Raw genomic sequence first — 22570 nt, forward strand, 5'->3', positions numbered from 1 at the left:
GCATACCGTATGTAAGGAAGGAAGGAGAGACTGCAGAATATAATGTTACAGTTATAGCAAGGTGTAGAGAAAAGATCAACTTAATACGAGGTAGGTTCATTCAAAAGTCTGATGGCAGCAGGGAAGAAGCTGTTCTTGAGTCGGTCGGTACGTGACCTCAAACTTTGGTATCTGTTTCCTGACGGAAGAGAGTATGTCCGGGGTGCGTGGGGTCCTTAATTATGCTGGCTGCCTTTCTGAGGCAGCGGGAATTATAGATAGAGTCAATGGATGGGAGGCTGATGGACTGGGCTACATTCATGTCCTTTTGTAGTTTCCTGCGGTCTTGGGCAGAGCAGGCTCCATACCAAGCTGTGATACAACCAGAAAGAATGCTTTCTATGGTGCATCTGTAGAAGTTGGTGAGGGTCGTAGCTGACATGCCAAGTTTCCTTAGTCTTCTGAGAAAGTAGAGTCGTTGGTGGGCTTTCTTAACTATAGTGTCGGCATGGGGGGACCAGGACAGGCTGTTGGTGATCTGTACACCTAAAAACTTGAAGCTCTTGACTCTATCTACATCATTCCCATTGATGTAGACAGGGGCATGTTCTCCACTACGCTTCCTGAAGTCGATGACAATCTCCTTTGTTTTGTTGACATTGAGGGAGAGATTATTGTCGTCGCACCAGTTCACCAGATTCTCTATCTCATTCCTGTACTCTGTCTAGTCATTGTTTGAAATCCGACCCACTACGGGGGTGTCATCAGCAAATTTGAAAATCGAGTTGGAGGGGAATTTGGCCACACAGTCATAGGTGTAGAAGGAGTATAGTAGGGGGCTGAGGACACAGCCTTGTGGGGCACCGGTGTTGAGGATGATCGTGGAGGAGGTGTTGTTGCCTATCTTTACTGACTGTGGCCTGTGGGTGAGAAAGTTTAGGAGCCAGTCGCAGGGGGAGGAGCCGAGGCCAACGGAGTTTGGAGATGAGTTTCGTAGGAATGATAGTGTTGAAGGCTGAGCTGTAGTCAATAAATAGGAGTCTTTGATCCCACTGGTGTGACACTGATCACAGATTCATTCAAGTTTTTATATATCACTCGGCGTCTGCACATTCTCCCCGTGGCTGCGCGGGTTTCCTCCGGGTGCTCCGGTTCCCTCCCACAAGTCCCGAAAGACGCGCTGTTAGGTAATTTGGATTCTGAATTCTCCCTCCGTGTACCCGAACAGGTGCCGGAGTGTGGAGATTAGGGGCTTTTCACAGTAACTTCATTGCAGTGTCAACGTAAGCCTACTTGTGAGAATAAAGATTATTATAGTACTTCCTATAACAGGTCACTAGTGTGTGGTCAGGGGCTTGTAGCTTGAGGGCCACCACTCCATTGTGGCTGAGCAGGAGCCTCTCACGTTCTTACCACAAGCTGTTGGAAGGATTTGGTCACATAGCAAAAGCACCTTCCTCGGCCACCATGTCCTGGGATGGGACTCTGTCGTAACCTACACGAGACCCGTGGGCGGAGCTAATTAGACTCCCCGCGCATCTCGTGGAGTACGAGCTTCCCCCGCTGAGGGGCGGAGCACCTTTATCAGTGTGAGAGCAAAGCAGAATGTAAAAACCCCAGCCCGGGAGTGGGCTGGGTGCCTTCTGGGACCATTGTACATAGAGTCTTTGTTCGATTGTAAGTAAATCTTTTGTCCTTATTCTTCCTGTGAGGCCGCACCGTGAACTCAACAGACCCGAAACCGGAGCTTCTGGCTCAGAGATAGGGACGCTACCCACTGCGTCGTAGGATGTCAGTCTCTCTTTACAAGTGCTCTAAGCACTTAATTGACCAATGACCTTCACCAGTGTATCGGATAAATATAATTAACACACCATTGACACCTGATGGATAATTGCCCGTTATTTGATAATGACAAACCAAAATGGAAATTAGATATATACTTGAATAGATTAATAGGGAAAGAACCTGCCCTGATGGGCTGAATGGTCTCCTTGTACGTCATATTGTTCTATGATTATAGACTTCGGCCCCTAGCAATATTTTACCCTGGTCCCAGTGGGAAGGTTCATTATAATCAGCCAAACTCCATCCTCTGATAAGAGAAACTTAATTGTCAATCCTCCGGACATTTGGCTCAAGGGTTAATGTGGTACATGAGAAGTGGGGGGAGAGCACAGTCTCAGTAAAAATCTCAAAATGGTGATGCACATTGGTACAGCTATGGAATAGTGTTGTACTGGGGGGCGGGAGAGGGAGAAAGTGATCAAGGAACGACAACAATTAAAGGTCCCAAGGCAGAAATAAAACCACCGTTCTTCCTCGGAGACCTGAATCGGGCTGAAACCAGTGAAATGCAAATTTTTCTTCCTCCCAGTCTCTCTCATATGCATTTTCGCTCTCTCCCGCTCTCCATTCTCCTTATTTTGGTCCCAGTGGTTTCTCCGAGAGAGAGAGAGAGAGAGGGCGAGGAAGAAAGAGAAAGCAAAATCTCAAACCTCGTGCCTCTTCTCAAACATGCACAACTCATGTCCCATCTCCCACTTTCTTCACCACACCTCACACAGCCTGACTACATGGCCACAGGTGTAGGGAACACCTTGCAGATAAAAGTGACCCGTTTCTATTATGCTCAGTCATGTGACCAGGAAAATGTTACTTTTCAGAATCTGCAGTAAATTATATCGGATATATACCGTCCCAGTGTCAACCGTGACTACATTTCGAAAACCACATCATGAATGTTAAGTGCTTTGGAAATGTTCTGAGGTCGCGAAAGGTGTTAAATGTAAACTGGCCTGTTCCTGAATTCTTTGCTACGTTACATTTTTTAAATCTTTGACAAACATTAAACAAGTTCCAAGGGGCTGGTTTAGCACAGGGCTAAATTGTTGGCTTTGGAAGCAGACCAAGGCAGGCCAGCAGCGCGGGTTCAATTCCCGGACCAGCCTCCCCGAACAGGCGCCGGAATGTGGCGACGAGGGGCTTTTCACAGTAACTTCATTTGAAGCCCACTTGTGACAATCAGCGATTTTCATTACATTTCATTTCATTTCATTACATGTCCCATTAACTCCTGGTTTCCCATCGTCACATTCAGCGGGCACCCCAATGATGGGCTGGGGAAGCCTTCGAGGAAATTCCCACGTAAGGGAATTGCCCAGAAATGCTCACTTCCTCTGGAAAATTGCACTGAGCTGGGAACCTGACTGAAGAGATTTAAACCACTAACTTTGGTTGTTTTTGCCAGTTTGACCCTGGGCTCGCTACTCTGAAAGAGTTCGAGGAAAAAAATAATTTCTACCTCCAGAGTACGTACTTGAAAAACTCAGACGCAGTCTCGCACGGGACAACCCCCCCCCCCCCCCGCCCGACACACGGCCCCACAGGAGACCCACCACACTATCCCCACCCCCGTCGCGACCCGATCCCTCTTGCCCCCACCTCCCAACCCAATCGCACATCTCTTGAGGCCTGACCTGACACCAACATCCCCTCTCTCCCCCCCCCCCCCCCCCCCCCCCACCCCATCTAACCTCCTCACCACCTCCACCCCCACCCTTCCCCTCTCTCTCTGGTCTGACCCCCCCCCCCCCCACCTCTCCTGTCCAACCCATCCATGACCTGTTGTCTGAACCACTTACCTTTAAATTGTCCCTTCAAACATCTCTTGGCGCAGTAAAAAGGGGGCGTTCCTTACCACTCTGCAGTTCAGTCGCTGGGGAGCACGGTAGCACATTGGGTAGCACTGTGGCTTCACGGCGCTAGTGTCCCAGGTTCGATTCCTGGCTTGGGTCACTGCCTGTGCAGAGTCTGCACGTTCTCCCCGTGTCTGCGTGGGTTTCCTCCGGGTGCTCCGGTTTCCTCCCACAAGTCCAAAAGACGTGCTTGTTAGGTGAATTGGACATTCTGAATTCTCCCTACGTGTCCCCGAACAGGCACCGGAATGTGGCGACTAGGGGATTTTCACAGTAACTTCATTGCTGTGTTAATGTAAGCCTACTTGTGACAATAAAGATTATTATTATAGTTACTCCGTGCCGATGGAGCCGGGGGCGCGCTTTGCTGCTCCTATCCCGCCCAGCCTGAGTAAGGAATGTTGGGCGAGACAGGGGGCTTTGAAATCCCAGCGTGGGTAAGTCCGTTGAGAGCGGCAGTCCGTCGAAGATTGCCGCTCTGAGGAAGTTAGAATGTGTCTAAGTGCCTGTTTAAAGAATGTGCCCCTTTCTAATTATTAACACCTAAACGTCCCCCTGCCACCTCCACCAGCCACCGGTTAGTCTTTGCTGGCCATTTTCGTTCTGTAATTGGACTAATCCCAGCTGACAATCGCTCCACAGGTACACACATTGAACAATGAAGGATGATGGCAGGTTTAAAGGGGTAATTTTGCTCCGAGATGCTCTCTTTCTCGTTCCCTCCCTCCCTTCCCCTCCCTATAAAACATTCATTCTGTAAACAGTTGCACTCTGAGCTCTTTGAAGTCTTCTGGGCTGTAATTATATCTGCGGCTTGTTACAAATCACAGTGGAGGGATGAGGCTTTTTGAACTGGCGCTGCCTGTATTAATGCACGGTTTTACAATCTATTAAGGCAGACTTAAACGGTCAGGCTATGACCCTTTGATTTGAAACAATTGCCTGCCCGTCCCCTCATTGCTCAGAAAAATCTGTCGAGAATAGGAAGTGGTTGGAACTGGCTTGACTCCAGAGAGCTCATCACTGGCTCCCACTTGGGAGCCTGGCTCATTTAACAGCATCCCCACCTCTGCATTCAATTGCCCCCTCGTTCTGGGTCACATCATTCCAGGCTGGGACTGCAGGACAGCCCTGAGGTAGTGCTGCACTGCCTGAGGTGCTGCCAATCAGGTGAAATGTTGAACCAGGTGGGTGTGAAATGTGATTGTTTTAGTCTTAAAACTAGCCCGAAAAAAAGAAAGAAAACGCTTGCGTTTCTAAAGTGACTTTCGTGGCCTCGGAATGTCCCAAAGAACTTTGGCAGCCAGTGAAATTCTTTGGAAGTGCAGCCGCCAATTTGCACACAGCAAGGTGCCACAAACAGCAGTGCGATAACGTTTTGGTGAGTTTGTTTGAAGGATAAATATCGGCCAGGGCTCCGGGATGAACTGCCCTGCTCATTTTTGGAAAGTGTCAAGGGATCTTTTGCCTCCACCCTGACAGGGCAGACAGGCCCTTTGATCAACGTCCAATCTGAAAGACACAGGAGCGCGATTCTCCATCCCCGCAGCCGGCCAATGGGGTTTCCCATTGCGGGCCCCCCTACGCCGCCGGGAAATCCGCGGGCGCGAGCGCGCTGACGGCGAAACGGCGGATCCCGTCGATGGAGAATCCATCTCGGTATCTCTGACGGTGCAGCGCTCCCTCAGCACCCCATTACCCATTTGGATTCTGTGGGACTTGAACCCGTGACCCTCTGACCGGGAGGTGGGAGGGGTACCTCTCGGGTCACAGGTCACGGACTGACTGGGAGGTGTAACGCCATGATCCTGTCACCTCAGTGGGAAAGTTTCAATCAAAGCGAGTGTAAGTCTTAATGAAACATAGAAAACTCTGAGGGGACCTGATAGGATTGATAGTGCGAGGATTTTTACTCTGGTGGGGGAGACCGTAGTTTAAAAGTAAGTGGGTCTCCCTTTGAAAACAGGATCAGGAGAGACATCGGGCTGAATTCTCCGCTTTGCGACCGCCATGAGTCTCACCTAACTATGGGGGTACGAAGGGTGAGGACGGTGAAGGGGGGGGTGGCATGAAGGGTGAGGGAGGGGTGAAGTGGGGGTAGGAAGGGTGGGGGGGGTGAAGGGGATTTTGAAGGGGCATCATGAAAGTTGCACTGCTGAAGGGGGCGGGGGATCCTGAAAGAGGGGGGGGCTGAAAGGAGGGGCCCTAAAGGTGGGAGGGGGGTCACCATTGGCGACCCCATAGCAGAGTATGCTCACTTCAAAGGGGGGGGGGGTTGGTGCCCAGATGCCCATGAAGATGGATGGGTGTGGGGCAGGGTCACTTTCATGTCTGGGAAATTGGGTGGGGGGAGGGGCTCACAATGGCTTTTAGTGTTGGGGGGAGGTTGCCCTCGCAGGTCGAGGGTGTTGCCCGGGGGTCTCATTGTCTGTGGGTAGGGAGTGTGGGAGACCCTCAATCTTACTTTGAAATCAGAGCACCCTTTCAAAACGGTGCCCCGATCCCTGAGGAACCATTCTGGCCGGCGTATTTAATTCCCCACTGCGCAAAATAATTCTTGTGGGATTTACCAGTGAGTAACAGCCCAAGGCCTAAAATAGCAGCTAAGTGTGGGTAAATACAGGTCTGGATGTCACCAAAAAAGCCAATGGGAGTCACCCCGTCAGACCCGCCCAAACTGACAAATTTTTGGGGGCGAATTGCGTCCTAAAGAAGAATCCCGATCATTATCTTTGCTCAATAAATTGATGCACTATCAATTACCACAAAAGACGAGGGTAGTGGAATAATCAAGGCTTTATTGAGCAAAGATGTTGTGCCTCCTGTAGCTGGAACCAGAATGGCTGCAGCACCGGCGATCACACACATTTATACGCTGCCTACTGGGCGGAGCCAGCAGACAGGGATTTACCCTTAATATACGGACAGTGCCGTAATACATGTAATATACTACTGGTGGTGACTACCACAGCACCACAACCAGATCGGCCGCGATCATATTGAATGGTGGGGCAGGCTCGAAGGGCCAAATGGCCTCCTCTTGCTCTGCTGTGTTCCTGTGTGATTTGAAGAGCGGTCTCCTACACTGCCCTTGTTGAGTCTGCTGCAATCCTCACCCCACTGGCTTTGTGAGTTTGCAGAATTGGCCCGAGACAACCAATGAGGCAGACACACACACACACACATGCAGATGCAGATGCGAAGGCTAGGGGATTAATATATATTGCACGGTTGTTAAACCAGTTATGAGTGCAATTCTGAATCCAATTGTAATCGTCTTAGACGTTTTGCATATATATAAGCAATTAATTACACAAAAGCAAGATAGCCAAGGACCCTTTTGCATATCATCCCCTGTGACTGCCTACCCAAATTAGCTCCTGTTCCCGCAATGCTTCGATTTAAAGATTTTCATCCTCGTTTTTCCAGTCCCTCTCTGGCCTTGTGCCTCCCTATCTCTAAAACATCATCCAGTCCCACAATTCATCACAACCTCTGCACTCCTCCAATTCTGCCTCCTCCATTGGAGGCCGTGCCATCAGCCAATTGCCTGGGCCTTAAGCTCCGGAATTCCTTCCCTAAATCCCCCCGCCTCTCGACCTCCCTCTCTTCCTTTGAGACACCTCTTAAAATCAGAAGGTTTTTGGTCATCTGTCCTAAAGCTTGCATCTTTGGCATGGTGTCCGATTGAGGTCGTATGAGGAGCTTTGGTATGGCTTCCTACCTCAGGCTGCTATATAAATGCCAGTGGCTGCTGGGCCCAGGGCTTTGTGGACAGATCAGGAATGTTTTAAGGCAATTGTTTGCTGGGAGTCGCCGGTTCTCCTGGGATTGTTTGTTCCTGTGCATTAATTGGTTGGGCAGTGTTTGTTCTATCGCTGACAGATGCCTGCGATTACAGGGGGGGTGGGGAGGACACTATGGGGGGTGGGGGGAGTTAACACTGAGTGATGGGACACAGAGAGGTGGAGGTCCTGGCGAAGTTGCTTGGGAACTGTCACGATTTGTAGAGTCAGCACTCGTTCGCCCACAGAGGGATTAGCCTGTGGAACGAGCTGTCAGGGAGAATTGAGGCAGACATGCACAAGATTCACTCAAACAAAACCTAAATCCCTGTGACGGAAAGAAAGTCAGAGCCCCGTACCCTCGTTCTCCTTAGCTCTAGACTGCAACAAGCCCGTAAAGGTACATTTGACCACAGCAACCCCAAATCCCTGAATGAACTGTAACTCCGACCAGCTGTGAAGAGAGGCTGGTTAGGCTGGGGTTGTTCTGCAACCTGATCAAGGTGTACAAAACTATGAGTGACACAGGTAGGGTAGATAGGAGGGAACATTTCCCCTTAGTCGACAGGTCAATAACCAGGGGGCATAGATTAAGGTAAGGGACAGGAGATTTAATAATAGTAATCTTTTATTGTAACAAGCAGGCTTACATCAACACTGCAATGAAGTTACTGTGAAAATCCCCGAGTCGCCACACCCCGGCGCCTGTTTGGGTACACGGAGAGAGAATTCAGAATGTCCAAATCACTTAACAAGCACGTCTTTCGGGGCTTGTGGGAGGAAACCGGAGCACCCGGAGGAAACCCACGCAGACACGGGGAGAACGTGCAGACTCTGCACAGACAGTGACCCAAGCCGGGAATCAAAGCTGGGGCCCTAGCGCTGTGAAGCACCAGTGCTAACCACTGTGCCGCCGTGCTGCCCATAGGGGAGATGTGCGAGGAAATAATTTTTCACCCAGAGGCTGGTGGGAATCTAGAATTCGCGGTCTGCGAGGGTGGTAGAGGCGGGAACCCTCGCAGCATTTGAGAAGCATTTGGTTGAGTGCTTGATCAAGTGCTGGAAAATGGGATTCGAACAGATAGGCGCTTGATGGTCAGCCCAGACACACTGGGCTGAAGGGCCTCCTCGGAGACATGAGTTCAAATCCCTCACGACAACATGAATTTTAACTCAGTTGGGTAAAGAACATACAGACACATGGGCCGGGATTCTCCTTTCCGAGGCTAAATCCCCACGCATGCGGGAAAACTGGCGCCAACCACTCCGGCGTCAACAGCCCCCGAAAGTGCGGAATTCTCCGCATTTCCAGGAGCTAGGTGGACGCCTGAGGGGTCGGCGCCACGCCAACCGGCGCCGAAGGGACTGCGCGGGTTTGCGCATGCGCCATAGGGCCGGCATGATGGCACGCATGCGTGGAACCGCCGGCGTGTTTTGCCGCATGCGCGGGGTGTTCCCTTCTCCGCGCCGACCGTGGCAGAGCCCTACAGGGGCAGGCGCGGAAGGAAGGAGTGCCCCACGGCACAGGCAGCCCGCAGATCAGTGGGCCCCGATCGTGGGCCAGGCCACCGTGGGGGCCTACCCCCCCCCCCCCCCCCCCGGGGCCGAATCCCCCCCCGCGTTCCCTGAGGGCTGCCCCAGCCAACTTACCTGCCAGGTCCCGCCATGTGTGACCATGTCCAATCCACGCCGGTGGCACTAGGCAAAAACGGACGGCCGCTCGGCCCATCGGGGCCCGGGAAATTGCCGGGGGGGCTGCTGCCAACGGCCCCCGACCGGCGTGGCGTGAACCCCGCCCCCGCCCGAGAAACGGCGCCGGAGAATACGGCAGCCGGCGGCGGGGTGGGATTCACGCCGCCCCCTGGGGCGGTTGGAGAATCCCGCTGATGAACTAGGAAGAAGAGTAGGCCACTCGGCCCCTCGAGCTTGCTCCGCCATTCAATAAGATCAGGAGTGATTGGATAGTAACCTCAAATCTGCATTCTGCCGACCTCCAATAACCTTTCACCCCCTTGCTAATCAAGAATCTATCTAGCTCGGCCTTAAAAATATTCAAAGATTCTGCTTCCAGTGCCTTCTGAGGAAGAGAGCTCCAGAGACGCACAACCCTTTGAGAGAAAACATTTCTCCTCATCACTGCAATTAAAAAGCTAGCAACTGTAACTGACCAGGAAACAAAACTGGATTGCTGTAAAAATCCATCTGATGTCCTTCGGGAAAGGAAATCTGTTATCCTCACCCTTCCTCTGGGCTGATATGTGACTCCAGAACCACAAGAATGAGGTTGCCTCTGAATTGTCCTTTGAAATAGTCCGGCAAGCTACTCAGTTCCATCGCTCTTCAAAACAGTGCCGTGGGAGCTGTTACACCCTGAGAGGGCAAACAGAGTTCAACACCTCATTTCATACGCCTCTGACAGTGCAGCACTCCATCAGCACTGAGACCCAAGTCTCTGGAGTGAACCTACAATGTTCCTTCTAGAGGTGAGCATGGCTACCAATTCAGCCCTAGCTAACATTGGTAAAATCACTCTGGTTAATCGTCGCCTATTTCCCCAAATGCACTGCGCCTTCACTGTTTGCCCCCAGGGTGCACCAGGCCTGCCTAATGGGCCACTGTTTGGCCAGAATTGGAAGTTATCCAATCCCTCTATGCGGCGAGATCTAGACGCCATCCACATTTGGACAGATAAGTGGCAGGTAATACTCATGCCCCATGACTGACAGACAGTGCCCATCTCCGACGAGAAATCGCCTAAGCACCACCCCATCATTACCATTGTCAAATCCCGCACCATCAACATGCTGGGGGCCATTGACCAGAAATGTAACCGGACCAGCCACAGGCGTACTCGGGCCAAAAGAGCAGGTCAGAGGCTGGGCATTCTGTGGCGAGTCACTCACCTCGTGATTCCCCAAAGCCTGCCCGCCAGGTACAAGGCACAAGTCAGGAGTGTGATGGAATACTCTCCCCACTTGCCTGGGTGAGTGCGACACCAAGAAACCTCGACGTTCAACGCCATCCAGGACAAAGCAGCCCACTTTGAAATAAAAATATCCTGTAAAGACTGTCGGCGTTTGTAGCTTTAAAATCATTTTGCTCCAGCTTCCTACACAAACGCCACTGACCGTTTAATTTTATTTACGTCGCAGCCTCTTGGCTGATTCATCCCAGCTCATTATCCCGTCTGTTCCCCCCCCCCCGTCCCAGTCGGTTCCATTGCTGAAGAAAGTATGAGGTGACCACCGCAAACAGCTTCAGGCAAGTGCAGTCTTGCCTCTCTCAATGCCAATGTTGGTCCAAGCTCGTCGTAGACAAAACAAAGATCTTACAATAGTTTTGAGTTTGTCTCATTCCCGTACCAACCTCTCCTCCTTCTGGGCAGCACTGTAGCATAGTGGTTAGCACAATTGCTTCACAGCTCCAGGGTCCCAGGTTCGATTCCCGGCTTGGGTCACTGTCTGTGCGGAGTCTGCACGTTCTCCCCGTGTGTGCATGGGTTTCCTCCGGGTGCTCCGGTTTCCTCCCACAGTCCAAAGATGTGCAGGTTAGGTGGATTGGCCATGATAAATTGTCCTTAGTGTCCAAAATTGCCCTTAGTGTTGGGTGGGGTTATTGGGTTATGGGGATAGGGTGGAGGTGTTGACCTTGGGTAGGGTGCTCTTTCCAAGAGTCGGTGCAGACTTGATGGCCGAATGGCCCCCTTCTGCACTTTAAATTCTATGAACAGGAGCTGGAATGTGGTGACTAGGGGCTTTTCACAGTAACTTCATTTGAAGCCTACTTGTGACAACAAGCGATTTTCATTTCATTTCATTTTCATTTAATTTCTTGTTTACCTCTGCGTATATGTTGTTTTAGTTTGTGGAGGGGAAAGAGGAACACCCAATCCCCCTGGTGGCGGTGAATGAACGGATTTCCTCTCCAATACGCACGCCTTGTCCTGCCCCTTCTGTACCCATTGACCACAGCTGGAGATCAACCTCATAGGTGATAGACAGTCTCCTTGAATCCTGTTGGTCTTGGCCAGGTCTCTAGGTTACAAGTTCAGCAACATTACCATCTTGGTACTGTGCAGTGACCAGAACACTCACTAAAATGAAAGTAAAATAGTGCAGATGCTGGAAATCTGCAATAGAAACAGAAAATGCTGACAATACTCAGCGGGGAATTGTAGCAGTAAAGGAACAAAGCATTGGGCTGGCGTAGGTGTTGGTAGCGGAACAAAGGTCAGTGCTGTCTGAAAGCCAAATAGCAGAATGTGTAAATGGCGGGATCAAGTGTTGCCTGATAGCTAAACATGAGAACAACAGGCAGAAATCTCAGCCTCGTTCAGGTGCTCAAATGTTGCCATGCAGTTTGAACTTTCCTTTCTCTGAAGACCACTCAGGTATCAAAGTGTATTGAGCCATTCTAACAGGCAACGATATTCATACACTTTGTACCTGTTAGTACGAACATGTAAAACTTTGCACGTGAAACAAATGGACAGTAGTGGACAGAATAACTTCTGTCTTTAGGAAGGTGTCTTTGACATTGTTCGGCAGGCCCTGATTTTCTGACACGTCAATGCTCTCAAATTTCCACTTGACTTACCCCAAGTTTCAAACCAAGCTGAGGCCCGACTGCCATTATAGAGCAGATTCTGACCGATTGGGATCTCCTCTAACCTCGTTGACCAACTGTCCACCATTATGGACTATCTTCAACCTTGATGACCCAATCCTGACCCCTCCACCTCTGACTTTCTCTCCAAACCCCGCCATTCCCCAGGTTGGGCTACGTCTGATCCCCACTGGGAGACCTTTGACCCCGCTGACCTGTATTCGACCCTAGTGAACCACTCCCAGGAGGCCCTGGGAGCTGCCGTGCTCCGTTTGATGATCGAGTCTATCCTCTGTGGCTGCACTTTACCCCTGCAGAGATACCCGCGGATAAACTGAAAATCAAAATGCTGGAAAAATATTTGGTTCCAACAAAACGCCTTTGATGAACTTGTAGTCCCAGCACAAGTTATAATTGACCGCAGGTGGCTGTGATCCATTCTTTGGTGACTGCCCTCAATTACTGCCTCTTGCATTCCACACTATTACTTCATTAAGGCATCTGTAATTTACTAGACAAGCATATGCTTCCAAATTGACGTAAGGTATAATTAACAAAGCAACAGCATTAAAATTCACATTCTCCGACAACTGGCCAAACCTTGTGTGAGCTTTGCATTATCCCTCTCATTCGCGCGTGCGGCCTGGCGGCGGTATGACTTGGCTCTTGTGCAATATCCACTGCTGACTCTTATCAAGCACAATGGAGTATTGCTTCCCGCTCCAGGTGCCACACCCGAGGAAAGATGTGAAGGCAATGGAGAGAGAGTTCAGGAAAGGCTGAGGAGAATGGTTCCAGGGACGAGAAGCTTCAGCTGCGTAGATGGATTGGAGAAGTTAGGACTGTTTTCCTGAATGAAGACAAGGCAGAGAGGGGATCTGGAGAGAGCAGATAGGGGGGAACCATTCCCATTGGCGGAAGGGCCGAGACCGAGAGGGCACAGATTTGAGATCATTGGCAAAAGACGCAAAAGCGACGCGAGAAAAACCTTTTGCAGGCAGCGAGTGGTTAGGATCTGGGATGTACAGCCTGCAGAGTGTGGTGGAGGCAGATTCAACTGAGGCTTTCAGGAGGGAAGTGGATTGTTAACTAAAAAGGGAGAATGTGTCAGCTCATGGGGAGACGCTGGGCAGCACGGTAGCATAGTGGTTAGCACTGTTGCCTCACAGCGCCAGGGACCCGGGTTCCCGGCTTGGGTCACTGTCTGTGCGGAGTCTGCACGTTCCCCCCGTGTCTGCGTGGGTTTCCTCCGGGTGAAAATAGAACATACAGTGCAGAAGGAGGCCATTCGGCCCATCGAGTCTGCACCGACCCACTTAAGCCCTCACTTCCACCCTGTCCCCGTAACCCAATAACCCCTCCTCACCTCTTTTTTTGGTCACTAAGGTCTATTTATCATGGCCAATCCACCTAACCTGCACGTCTTTGGACTCTGGGAGGAAACCGGAGCACCCGTAGGTAACCCACGCACACACGGGGAGAACGTGCAGACTCCGCACAGACAGTGACCCAAGCCGGGAATCGAACCTGGGACATGCATGGTTGAGTAAAAATCGAGGGGGGACGGCAATGGAGCTGGTAGCACAGCGGTAACGTCATTGGGCTGGAATGCAGAGACCCAGGCTAATGTTCTGGGGACAAGGGTTCAAATCTCACCACGGCAGCTGGTGGAATTTGAATTCAATTGATGAATGTGGGATATCGTAGATTGTTGTGCAAGCCCATTTGATTCACTAATATCTGTTAAGGAAGGAAATCTGCCATCCATACCCAGTCTGGCCCACGTGTGAGACCCACAGCAATGGGCCTGCCACTTAACTGCCCTCTAAAATTGTTGAACAAGCCATTCAGTTCAAGGGCAATTAGGGATAGGGCGGCACATTGTGGCACAGTGGTTAACACCGTTGCCTCACAGCGCCAGGGACCCGGGTATGATCCGGCCTCGGGTGGCTGTCTGTGCGGAGTCTGCACGTTCTCCCCGTGTCTGCGTGGGTTTCCTCCGGGTGCTCCAGTTTCCTCCCACAGTCCAAAGATGTACAGGTTAGGTGGATTGGCCATGCTAAATTGCCCTGAGTGTCCAAAAGGTTAGTTGGGGTTACTGGGTTACAGGGATAGGGTCGGGGCGTGGGCCTCGGTAGAGTGCTCTACCCAAGTGTTGGTGCAGTCTTGATGGGCCGAATGGCCTCCTTCTGCACTGTGGAGATTCTATGATTCTGCTATAATTCTATGAAGTGCTGCCCAGCCAGCGAAAGCCACGCCCCATGAGAGAATAACAAAAGAAATGTTCTAAATGGCAAATTCTGACATCCAAAGAGATATTTGATCACTTGTCCCTGGATGCTGGGTGGTGTCTGATCTAAGTCTCTGTTCTTTTTCTCCCCCTGTTTTCTCCTCAGATGATAGCAGAGAACATGAAGAGGAAGTGCAAATGCCATGGCACGTCGGGGAGCTGCCAGCTGAAGACCTGCTGGCAGGTGACCCCGGACTTCAGGACAGTGGGCGCCCTGCTGAAGCACAAGTTCTACAACGCCACGCTGATAAAGGCCCACAACCGCAACACGGGCCAGGTGGAGCATGCCCACCACCACCCGCACCGGCGGAAATCCAGCGCCGGCGAGCTGGTCTTCTTCGAGGAGTCGCCCAACTTCTGCGAGAGCGAGCCCAAGCTGGACTCGGCGGGGACCCGGGGGCGCATCTGCAACAAGACCAGCCCCGGCCTGGACAACTGCGAGAGCCTGTGCTGCGGCCGGGGTCACAACATCCTGAGGCAAACCCGCCGGGAGAGGTGTAACTGTAAATTCCACTGGTGCTGCTACGTGGCCTGTGAGGAGTGTCGGGTGACCGAGTGGGTCAGCGTGTGCAAGTAACCACCGCCGGCGGTAAACAAAGGAACAACGGAAATCAAGTGGGGAACAACATAAATTAAGGAAAAGGATACAGTTCCGCCAAAGAGGTGTTGGACCCTATATTTCTGCACTGCTTTATTTGAATGTTTTTTGATCGGAGGTGAGCCAGGACAAACTTCCACCCTCCACCCCTTCCTTTCCTCGATCTCGGCCCCGTTATCTTTTTTTCCAGAATTCCCTGGAACGAGGCCGGAAACCTCTGCCGAAATGAATCGTTTCTCTGGTTTCTTCCCGCTTCGCACCTTTACGACGTAATTCGCACTTTTACGACGTAAGACTTTTGAACCTTTCGCAGAACGCACTTGGGAGCAGCAGAGACTAAGAGACTCCGGAATTACTTCAAAGACTTGTTGACCAAAAAAAAAAAAATTGCGGAGAAGGAGAAGAAAAAAAAAAGCAACCAAGAGAAAGACAGGGGGGAGAAAAAAAACAAACAAATGTGTAATTATTTGTCAGAGTGTGTTCACTTTTTTTTTTCGCATTGTTTAATGTATTATAAGTTATTTTAATATAACGGATACTTGTACTTCATGAAAGTATTCGGTTAACGATGTGTTTAGTGTTAATATTAAACAGAACGTCAAAGTGACAAGCTATTGGAATCATTGCTTGTGTGGTCGTATCAAGGCGTCAACTGCACCTACTGTGGGTTTAGGGGCAAAAGGGGTCCGATCTATCCTAGTGACGAGAGAAAGTGCTGGAAAAACTCAGCAGGTCTGGCAGCATCTACAGTGAGAGAAACACAGGGTTAACCTTTAATAAACACATAGAAAATAGGGACAGGAGGAGGCCATTTGGCCCTCCGAGCCTGCTCCGCCATTCAATACGATCATGGCTGATCATCCAAGCCAGTAACATATTCCCGCATTCTCCCATAGCCTTTGATTACTTTAGTCCCAAGAGCTACATCTAAATCCTTCCTGGAAACACACAAGGCTTCAGCCTCGACTGCTTTCTGTGGCCGAGAATTCCACAGGCTCACCATTTTCTGGATGAAGAAATTTCTCCTCATCTTAGTCCTAAATTGTTTACACCCCCGTACTTAGACTGTGACTCCCCAAGTCCTGGTTCTGGACTCCCCCTGCCCACATCCCCCACATTGGGAACTGTTGCTCTTTTTAACCTTAGTCTATTTGCTCTGTTTACGTCACCTTTGCTCATGAGTCGCCAGGTATCTTTATGATACCGCCACGTGGTTCAAGTTCAGGTTATGATTAATAATACAGCACACCGCTTAGTAAGGATTAAAACAACGGTCATTTATTATATACAACAAGCAATATTAATACCCTAATACTACTATTTATATAATAAACCTATCACTACTGGCCAATACTTAACTTTAGGAAGAGCCCACCAGGTCAGGGAAACGAATGGCTTGTCCAATCAAATCTGGCCCGCAGGATTCAAAAGGCTGCTACAGGTCGGTGGCTAGGTGTCTCTACCGGATAGCGATCGTTGGATTCACACTTACAGTGGCCGGTGGCTGGTCTTGCGAAGGTCTCGAGCAGGCGAAGATGAGAGAGAGAGAGATCTGAACTTGGACCTTCACTTTTATAGGGCCCAGGGGCTTCCCGCCTCCCGGGGCGGCCCTTGACCCTGAGTCCCAAGTGATTGGATTCTGTCCCCAATCTCTGGGGTCGATGTGTCCAATGGTGAGGCGATTCCTCGATCGGGGGGTGGTCGCTCACCTGCCTTTGTTTCGGCCACTGCAGGCGCCGACAGGTCTGGCCCGGTATTCAATTGCTAATATGTTGCAATTGTTCCCGGGGATAGCCGATTTAACTGTGGATGTCTGAATAGATTGGCTGCAAACAGTCCTGAATGCAACTGTGAATACCTGGGTTGATGGGCTGTTGATAGCCCTGAGTATCGATCTGGGCTACCTTCCCAGAGCCGAATATGCAAAACTGTCTGCAGCTGCCTGCTTGTGTCTTCTTGGCTGCTTTTCCCAGCAGTCTTTCGGGTTAGCCGTTTTAAACTGGGTTTTGGCCAGATTAATCGGAACACAGCCATTTTACATGGCTACAGAACATCCTTCTTCCATCTACCCTGTCTAGTCCTGTTAGAATCCAAAAGGTTTCTGTGAGATACCCCCCATTCTTCTGAATTCCAGCGAATATAATCCTAACCGGCTTAATTTCCCCTCATATGTCAGTCCTACCATCCCAGGAATAAGTCTGGCAAACCTTCTCTGCACTCCCTCCATAGTGTGAAGATTCTTCATCAGATAACAAAAACAAAACTGCACACAACATTCCAGGTGTGGCCTCACCAAGGCCCTGCATAATTGCAGCAAGACATCCCAGCTCTTGTCCTCGAATCCTCTCGCTATGAAGGCCAACACACCATTTGCCTTCTTTACCGCCTGCTGTACCTGCAGGCTTATCTTCAGTGTCTGGTGTATGAGGACACCCTGGTCCCGCTGCACATTCCCCTCTCTCAATCTATAGCCATTCAGATAATAATCTGCCGTCCTACTTTTTCCACCAAAGTGGATAGCCTCACATCTATCCGTATTGTACTGCATCTGCCATTCATTTGCCCACTCACTCAGCCTGTCCAAATCGCACTGAAGCATCTCTGCATCCTCCTCACAGCTCACCCTCCCATCCAGCTTGGTGGCATCATTTAGTTCCCTCATTTCAAACATGAATATATATGGTGAATAGCTGTGATACCCTACTAGTCACTGCCAGCCATTTGGAAAAAGACCTGTTTATTCTTTGTTCTCTATTTGCCAACCAGTTTTCTATCCATCCCAATGCACTACCCAAAATCCCATGCACTGTCATTTTACACGCTAATCTCCAATGTGGGAGTTTGTTGAAAGCCTTCTGGAAGTCCAAATGTAGCACATCCACTAGCTCCCCCTCATCAACTCTACTCGTTACATCCTCAAAGAATTTCAGTAGATTTGTCAAGCATGATTTCTCTTTCGTAAATCCATGCTGACTCTGTCCGATCCTGCCACTGTTTTCCAAGTGCTCTGGTATAAAATCTTTCATGATGGACTCCAGCATTTCCCTCATGACCGACGTCATGTTGACTGGCCTATAATTCCCTGTTTTCTCTCCAACTCTCTCTTTAAATATTGGGGTTACATTAGTTAACCTCCCATCTGTAGGGACTGTTCCAAAGTGCATAGGATCTGGGACGATGTCCACCAATGCATCCACTATTTCTAGGGCCACTTGCTTAAGTACTTTGGAAGTAGATTCTCAGGCCCCGAGTATTTAGCAGCCTTCAATCCCATCAATTTCCCCAACACCATTTCCCTACTGCTACTGATTTTTTTTCAGTTCCTCGCTCTCACTAAACCCTGTGATCCCAATATTTCTGGTATGTTATTTGTGTCCTCCATTTTGAAGACAGAACCAAAGTATGTATTTAGTTGGTCAGCCATTTGTTTGTTCCCGGTTACAATTTTCCCTGTTTCTGACTGTAAGGGAGCTACATTTGTCTTCCCCAATCTTTTTCTCTTCATGTTCCAGTAGAAAATTTTATAGATAATCTGTATGTCCCCCGCATACTCTTGTACTTTATTTTCCCCTTCTTAATCAATCGCTTTATCTTCCTTTGCTGAATTCTATACTGCTCCCAATCCTAAGGTCTGCTCTTTGTACTGGCCAATTTGTATGCCTCTTCCTTGAATCTAATAATATGTCTAATTGCCCTTGTAAGCCATGCTTTGGCCACCTTGCCCATTTTATTTTTACCTCGCACAGGAGTGAACAATTCTATGGTTCCCCCATGCGCTCTTTGAGTGTTTGCCATTGCCTATCCACTGTCATCCCTTTAAGTAATATTCCCCAATCGATCATAGGCAACTCACGCCTCATACCATTGTAGTTTCCTTTATTTAGATTCAGAATCCTATTCTCAGAATCAACTATGTCACTCTCCATTTTGATGAAAGATTTGACCATATTATGGTCGCTCATCCCCAAGGGGGTCTCACACAATTAGATTGCCGATTATTCCTTTCTCATTATACAATACCCAGTGTAGGATGGCCTGCTCTCTAATTCACTCCTCATCGTATTGGTCCAGAAAGCCATCCTGTATGAACTCCAGGAATTCCTCCTCTACCGTATTGTTACTGATTTGATTTGCCCGATCTATATGCAGATTAAAGTCACTCATAATTATAGGTGTTCCTTTATTGCATGCGTTTCTAATTTCCTGTTTAATGCCATTCGCAACTTCACCGCAACAGTTATATATACAACCTCCTCTTACAGTTTTTGGCCCTTTGGTTTTTCTCAGCTCTAGCCATACAGATTCCATATCGTCAGAGCTAATATCCTTCCTCGCTATTGCTCAAATTTCCTTTCCAACAATGCAACCTCACCGCCTTTTCCCTTTCGTCTGTCCTTCCTAAATACTGAATACACCTGGATGTTCAATTCCCACCACTGGTCACCCTGCAGCCATGTCTCCGGAACCCGACTATATCATACACAGTAACTTAATTGCAGTGTTAATGTAAGCCTACTTGTGACAATAATAAAGATTATTATTATTATTACCGTTCACATATATTTGCGTGATTAATCCATTCACTTTATTGTGAATACTCCGGCTATTAAGGCACAACACTTCAAGGCTTGTCTTTTTAACATCACTTGACCCATTCCCGTTATTTTGCACCGTGGCCCTGCTTGATTCTGGCCCTTGATTTCTCTGCCTATCACTTTTCTTATTCACCTTTCTGTCTTTCGGTCTTGTCCTTGCTTCCCCCTCTTCTGACTCCTTGACAACCCCTGTCATTTTAGGTTAAACCCTCTCCAACCACTCTCGCAAATACTCCCCCGAGGACTTCAGCCCTGGTCCAGCCCAGGTGTAACCCATTCAGGTTGTCCTGGTCCTACTCCCCCCCCCCCCCCCCCCCACCCATAACCGGTCCCAATATCTCAGGAATCTGAAACCCTCCCCCTCACACCATCTCTTCAGCCACGGATTCATCCGGCACATCCTGCTATTTCTGCTCTGACGAACACACAACACTAGTGGTAATCCTGAGATCACTACCTTTTGAGGTCCTACTTTTCAACTTTCTCCCTAACTGCCTATATTCTGCTTTTAGGACCTCGTCCCTTTTTTTTTAACATATGTCATGAGTACCGATGTGCACCACAACCATGAGCTGTTCACTCTCCCTCTCCAGAATGTCCTGTAGCCGCTCTGAGACTTCCTTGAACCTAGCATCAGGAAGGCAACATACCACCCTGGAGTCTTGTTTGCAGCCATAGAAAGACCTATCTATTTCCCTTACAATTGGATCCCCTATGACTATTGCTTTCCCACACTTTTTACTCCTTCCCTCTGTGACAGAACCAACCATGGTGCAATGAATTAGGGTGCTGCTTCTTTCCCCTGGGAGGCCAGTCCCCCAACAGGATCCAAAGTGGTATATCTGTTTTGCAGGGGAATGGCCACAGGAGATGCCTGCCTAGTCCTCTTGCTCTGCTGGTGGTTACCTATTCCTTTCCTGCCTGTGGAGCCTTATCCTGCGGTGTGACCACCTGTCTATATGTGCTATCCACAATACTTTTTTGCCTCGTGGATGCTCCACAGTGTCCCCAGCCGCTGCTCCAGCTCCGAAACCCGGACTTCTAAGAGCCGCACCTGCAGATACTTCCTGCACACATGAAGGCCAGAGGCATTCAAAATATCCCTGGCTTCCCACGTAGAGGAGGAGGAGCACACCGCGGCTTTGAGCTTCCTGCCATGACTTATGCCTTTAAATTAAACCTTTTTGAAGATACCTAAAGTCAAATAATATCAATAACTCTAGTGCCTTTCTTCCCTGGTCCTTGTTACGACAGAAGAGAGCTCTTAGAAACTATCGACCACAAAATATAGACCTTACAAACTGTAAGTGATAAAAGTAGTAAATACTTACCAGGCCGTGCTCACCCAATCAGCTGCTTCTACTTGCCCTGTGTCCCTCTTGAATCCTGACGCTACCTCAGGAGCTCCCATCCCCAAGCTCGAACTCCTCTCTCAGTCCCGCTATTTCTCGTACTGGTTTAATCCTCCTGGCTCCGTTCTCAGTCTCGTTCTTTCCCCCACTCTTTTATCTCCCTGCCTCCGCTCGAGTACAAGTATGATTCTGCTTCGGAACTGAATGGAGGCAGGAATGTGATGGGTTCTATCCTGTTGCAGTGGGTGGGGGTGAGGCAGGTGTAGCAAAAGAGAAGGTCAGGGATAGGTTAAGGAGCGGGGAGTTAAAATGAGAAAGATGTGGTGGAACAATGGCGAAAGGACGGGTCATGATAGTGTTAAAGACACAGTGCTGGATTCTCGGCACCCCGACGCCGAAATCGCGTTTGACGACGGAGCGGAAAATCCGTCTCCGGGCACGAAATTGGGAATGGCGGCGGTTTCGCGATTCTCCACCCCCCCCCCCACCCCCGAAAATCGGCGTACTCGTGGAGTATGCCACGCCGAGTATCCACCGCCTCAGGCCATTGCCTGAGACCCGTCCCGCTATTCTCCGTCCCCGACCGGCCGAATTCACGACGGCGTGGTTTAAACATGGTCTTGCCATTCGGGAACCCCACGTGGCAGCTGCGGACTCAGTCCGGGGCCGCCAAAGCCGGGGGAGAGCTGATCGGGGGCTTCATTCAGGACTGGGGGCTACGTGTGCGGGCGGTCCGGATCAGGCGAGTGGCCGATGCGGGGCACTATTTCAGCGGCCTCTGACCCGGAAGTGCGGGGGCCCTATCAGCAGCTGGCGGATGCCTGCTAGCCCACTGCAAGACGGCAAATCTGTGGCCTATTAACGTCTGTTTTTCTGGTGTAAAAAATGACAGTCTTCCCAACAGCGTGGGGGACATAGTCCCAAAAACGGAGAATCCAGCCCACAAAGCTTGGTCAGTACAGGTGTGAACAGCAGACCAAAGGTCAACATTGTCTGAAAGCAAAATAGCAGAAGATGTTAAGAACAGAATCATCCTCATCTCTTGCTGGAGGGTTAATTATTTCCTTTTACGGGATCTTTGCCTCGCTAAAGGGACAACAAAAGCTAGTATTTATGTAGCACCTTTAACAGCGATAAATGCCCCAAGGGTTTTACACAGCATTATTCAGACAGGCAGAGGTAAATTTTAAGGAGTGTCTTAAAGAAGGGAAGGGAGAGACAGAGCAATTTAGGGAGGGGATTCCAGAACCGAGGCACCAGATTAGAATCATGAAATGGGCAGAGCATGAAAGGAGACCATACAGCTTCCCGAGTTCTTGTTCTCCACAAGGGCAATTTACCTAGTCCCACTTCCCCATCTTTTCCCTGTAGTTATGCAATAGAATTTTTTTCTCTTCAAGGTGTTTATCCAATTCCCCTTTGAAACACATGTGGCGGGATTTTCTGTCCTGGCAGTGCCGTTTTCCTGCACGGCGCGCTCTCGCTGGCAGCGTGAATCACCGTCCTGCCAGTGCCGTTTTCAAGCGGTGCGCCCTCGCTGGCAGTGGGACTCTCCGTCCTGGCAGTGCCGTTTTCCTGTGGTGCGCCCTCGCTGGCAGCGTGAATCACCGTCCCGGCAGTGCCGTTTTACTGCACGGCGCGCCCTCGCTGGCAGTGGGATTCACCGTC

At 49.9% G+C, this 22570-nt stretch overlaps 1 protein-coding gene across 2 annotated transcripts in view; it reads left to right on the top strand.

Moving 5' to 3' along the window:
• LOC140386792 (protein Wnt-10a-like) overlaps nucleotides 1-15565 on the top strand; it is a 63063-nt gene extending 47498 nt beyond the window's left edge. For both annotated transcript variants that reach the window (XM_072469499.1, XM_072469506.1), the window contains exon 4: nucleotides 14464-15565. In XM_072469499.1, coding sequence (XP_072325600.1) covers nucleotides 14464-14934 — 471 coding nt within the window. In that variant the 3' untranslated portion in view covers nucleotides 14935-15565. The remainder of the gene's footprint in view (nucleotides 1-14463) is intronic.
• Nucleotides 15566-22570: the final 7005 nt, after the last annotated feature.

The sequence above is a fragment of the Scyliorhinus torazame genome, chromosome 2, assembly GCF_047496885.1.
Source record: "Scyliorhinus torazame isolate Kashiwa2021f chromosome 2, sScyTor2.1, whole genome shotgun sequence".
NCBI classification, from domain to species: domain Eukaryota; kingdom Metazoa; phylum Chordata; class Chondrichthyes; order Carcharhiniformes; family Scyliorhinidae; genus Scyliorhinus; species Scyliorhinus torazame.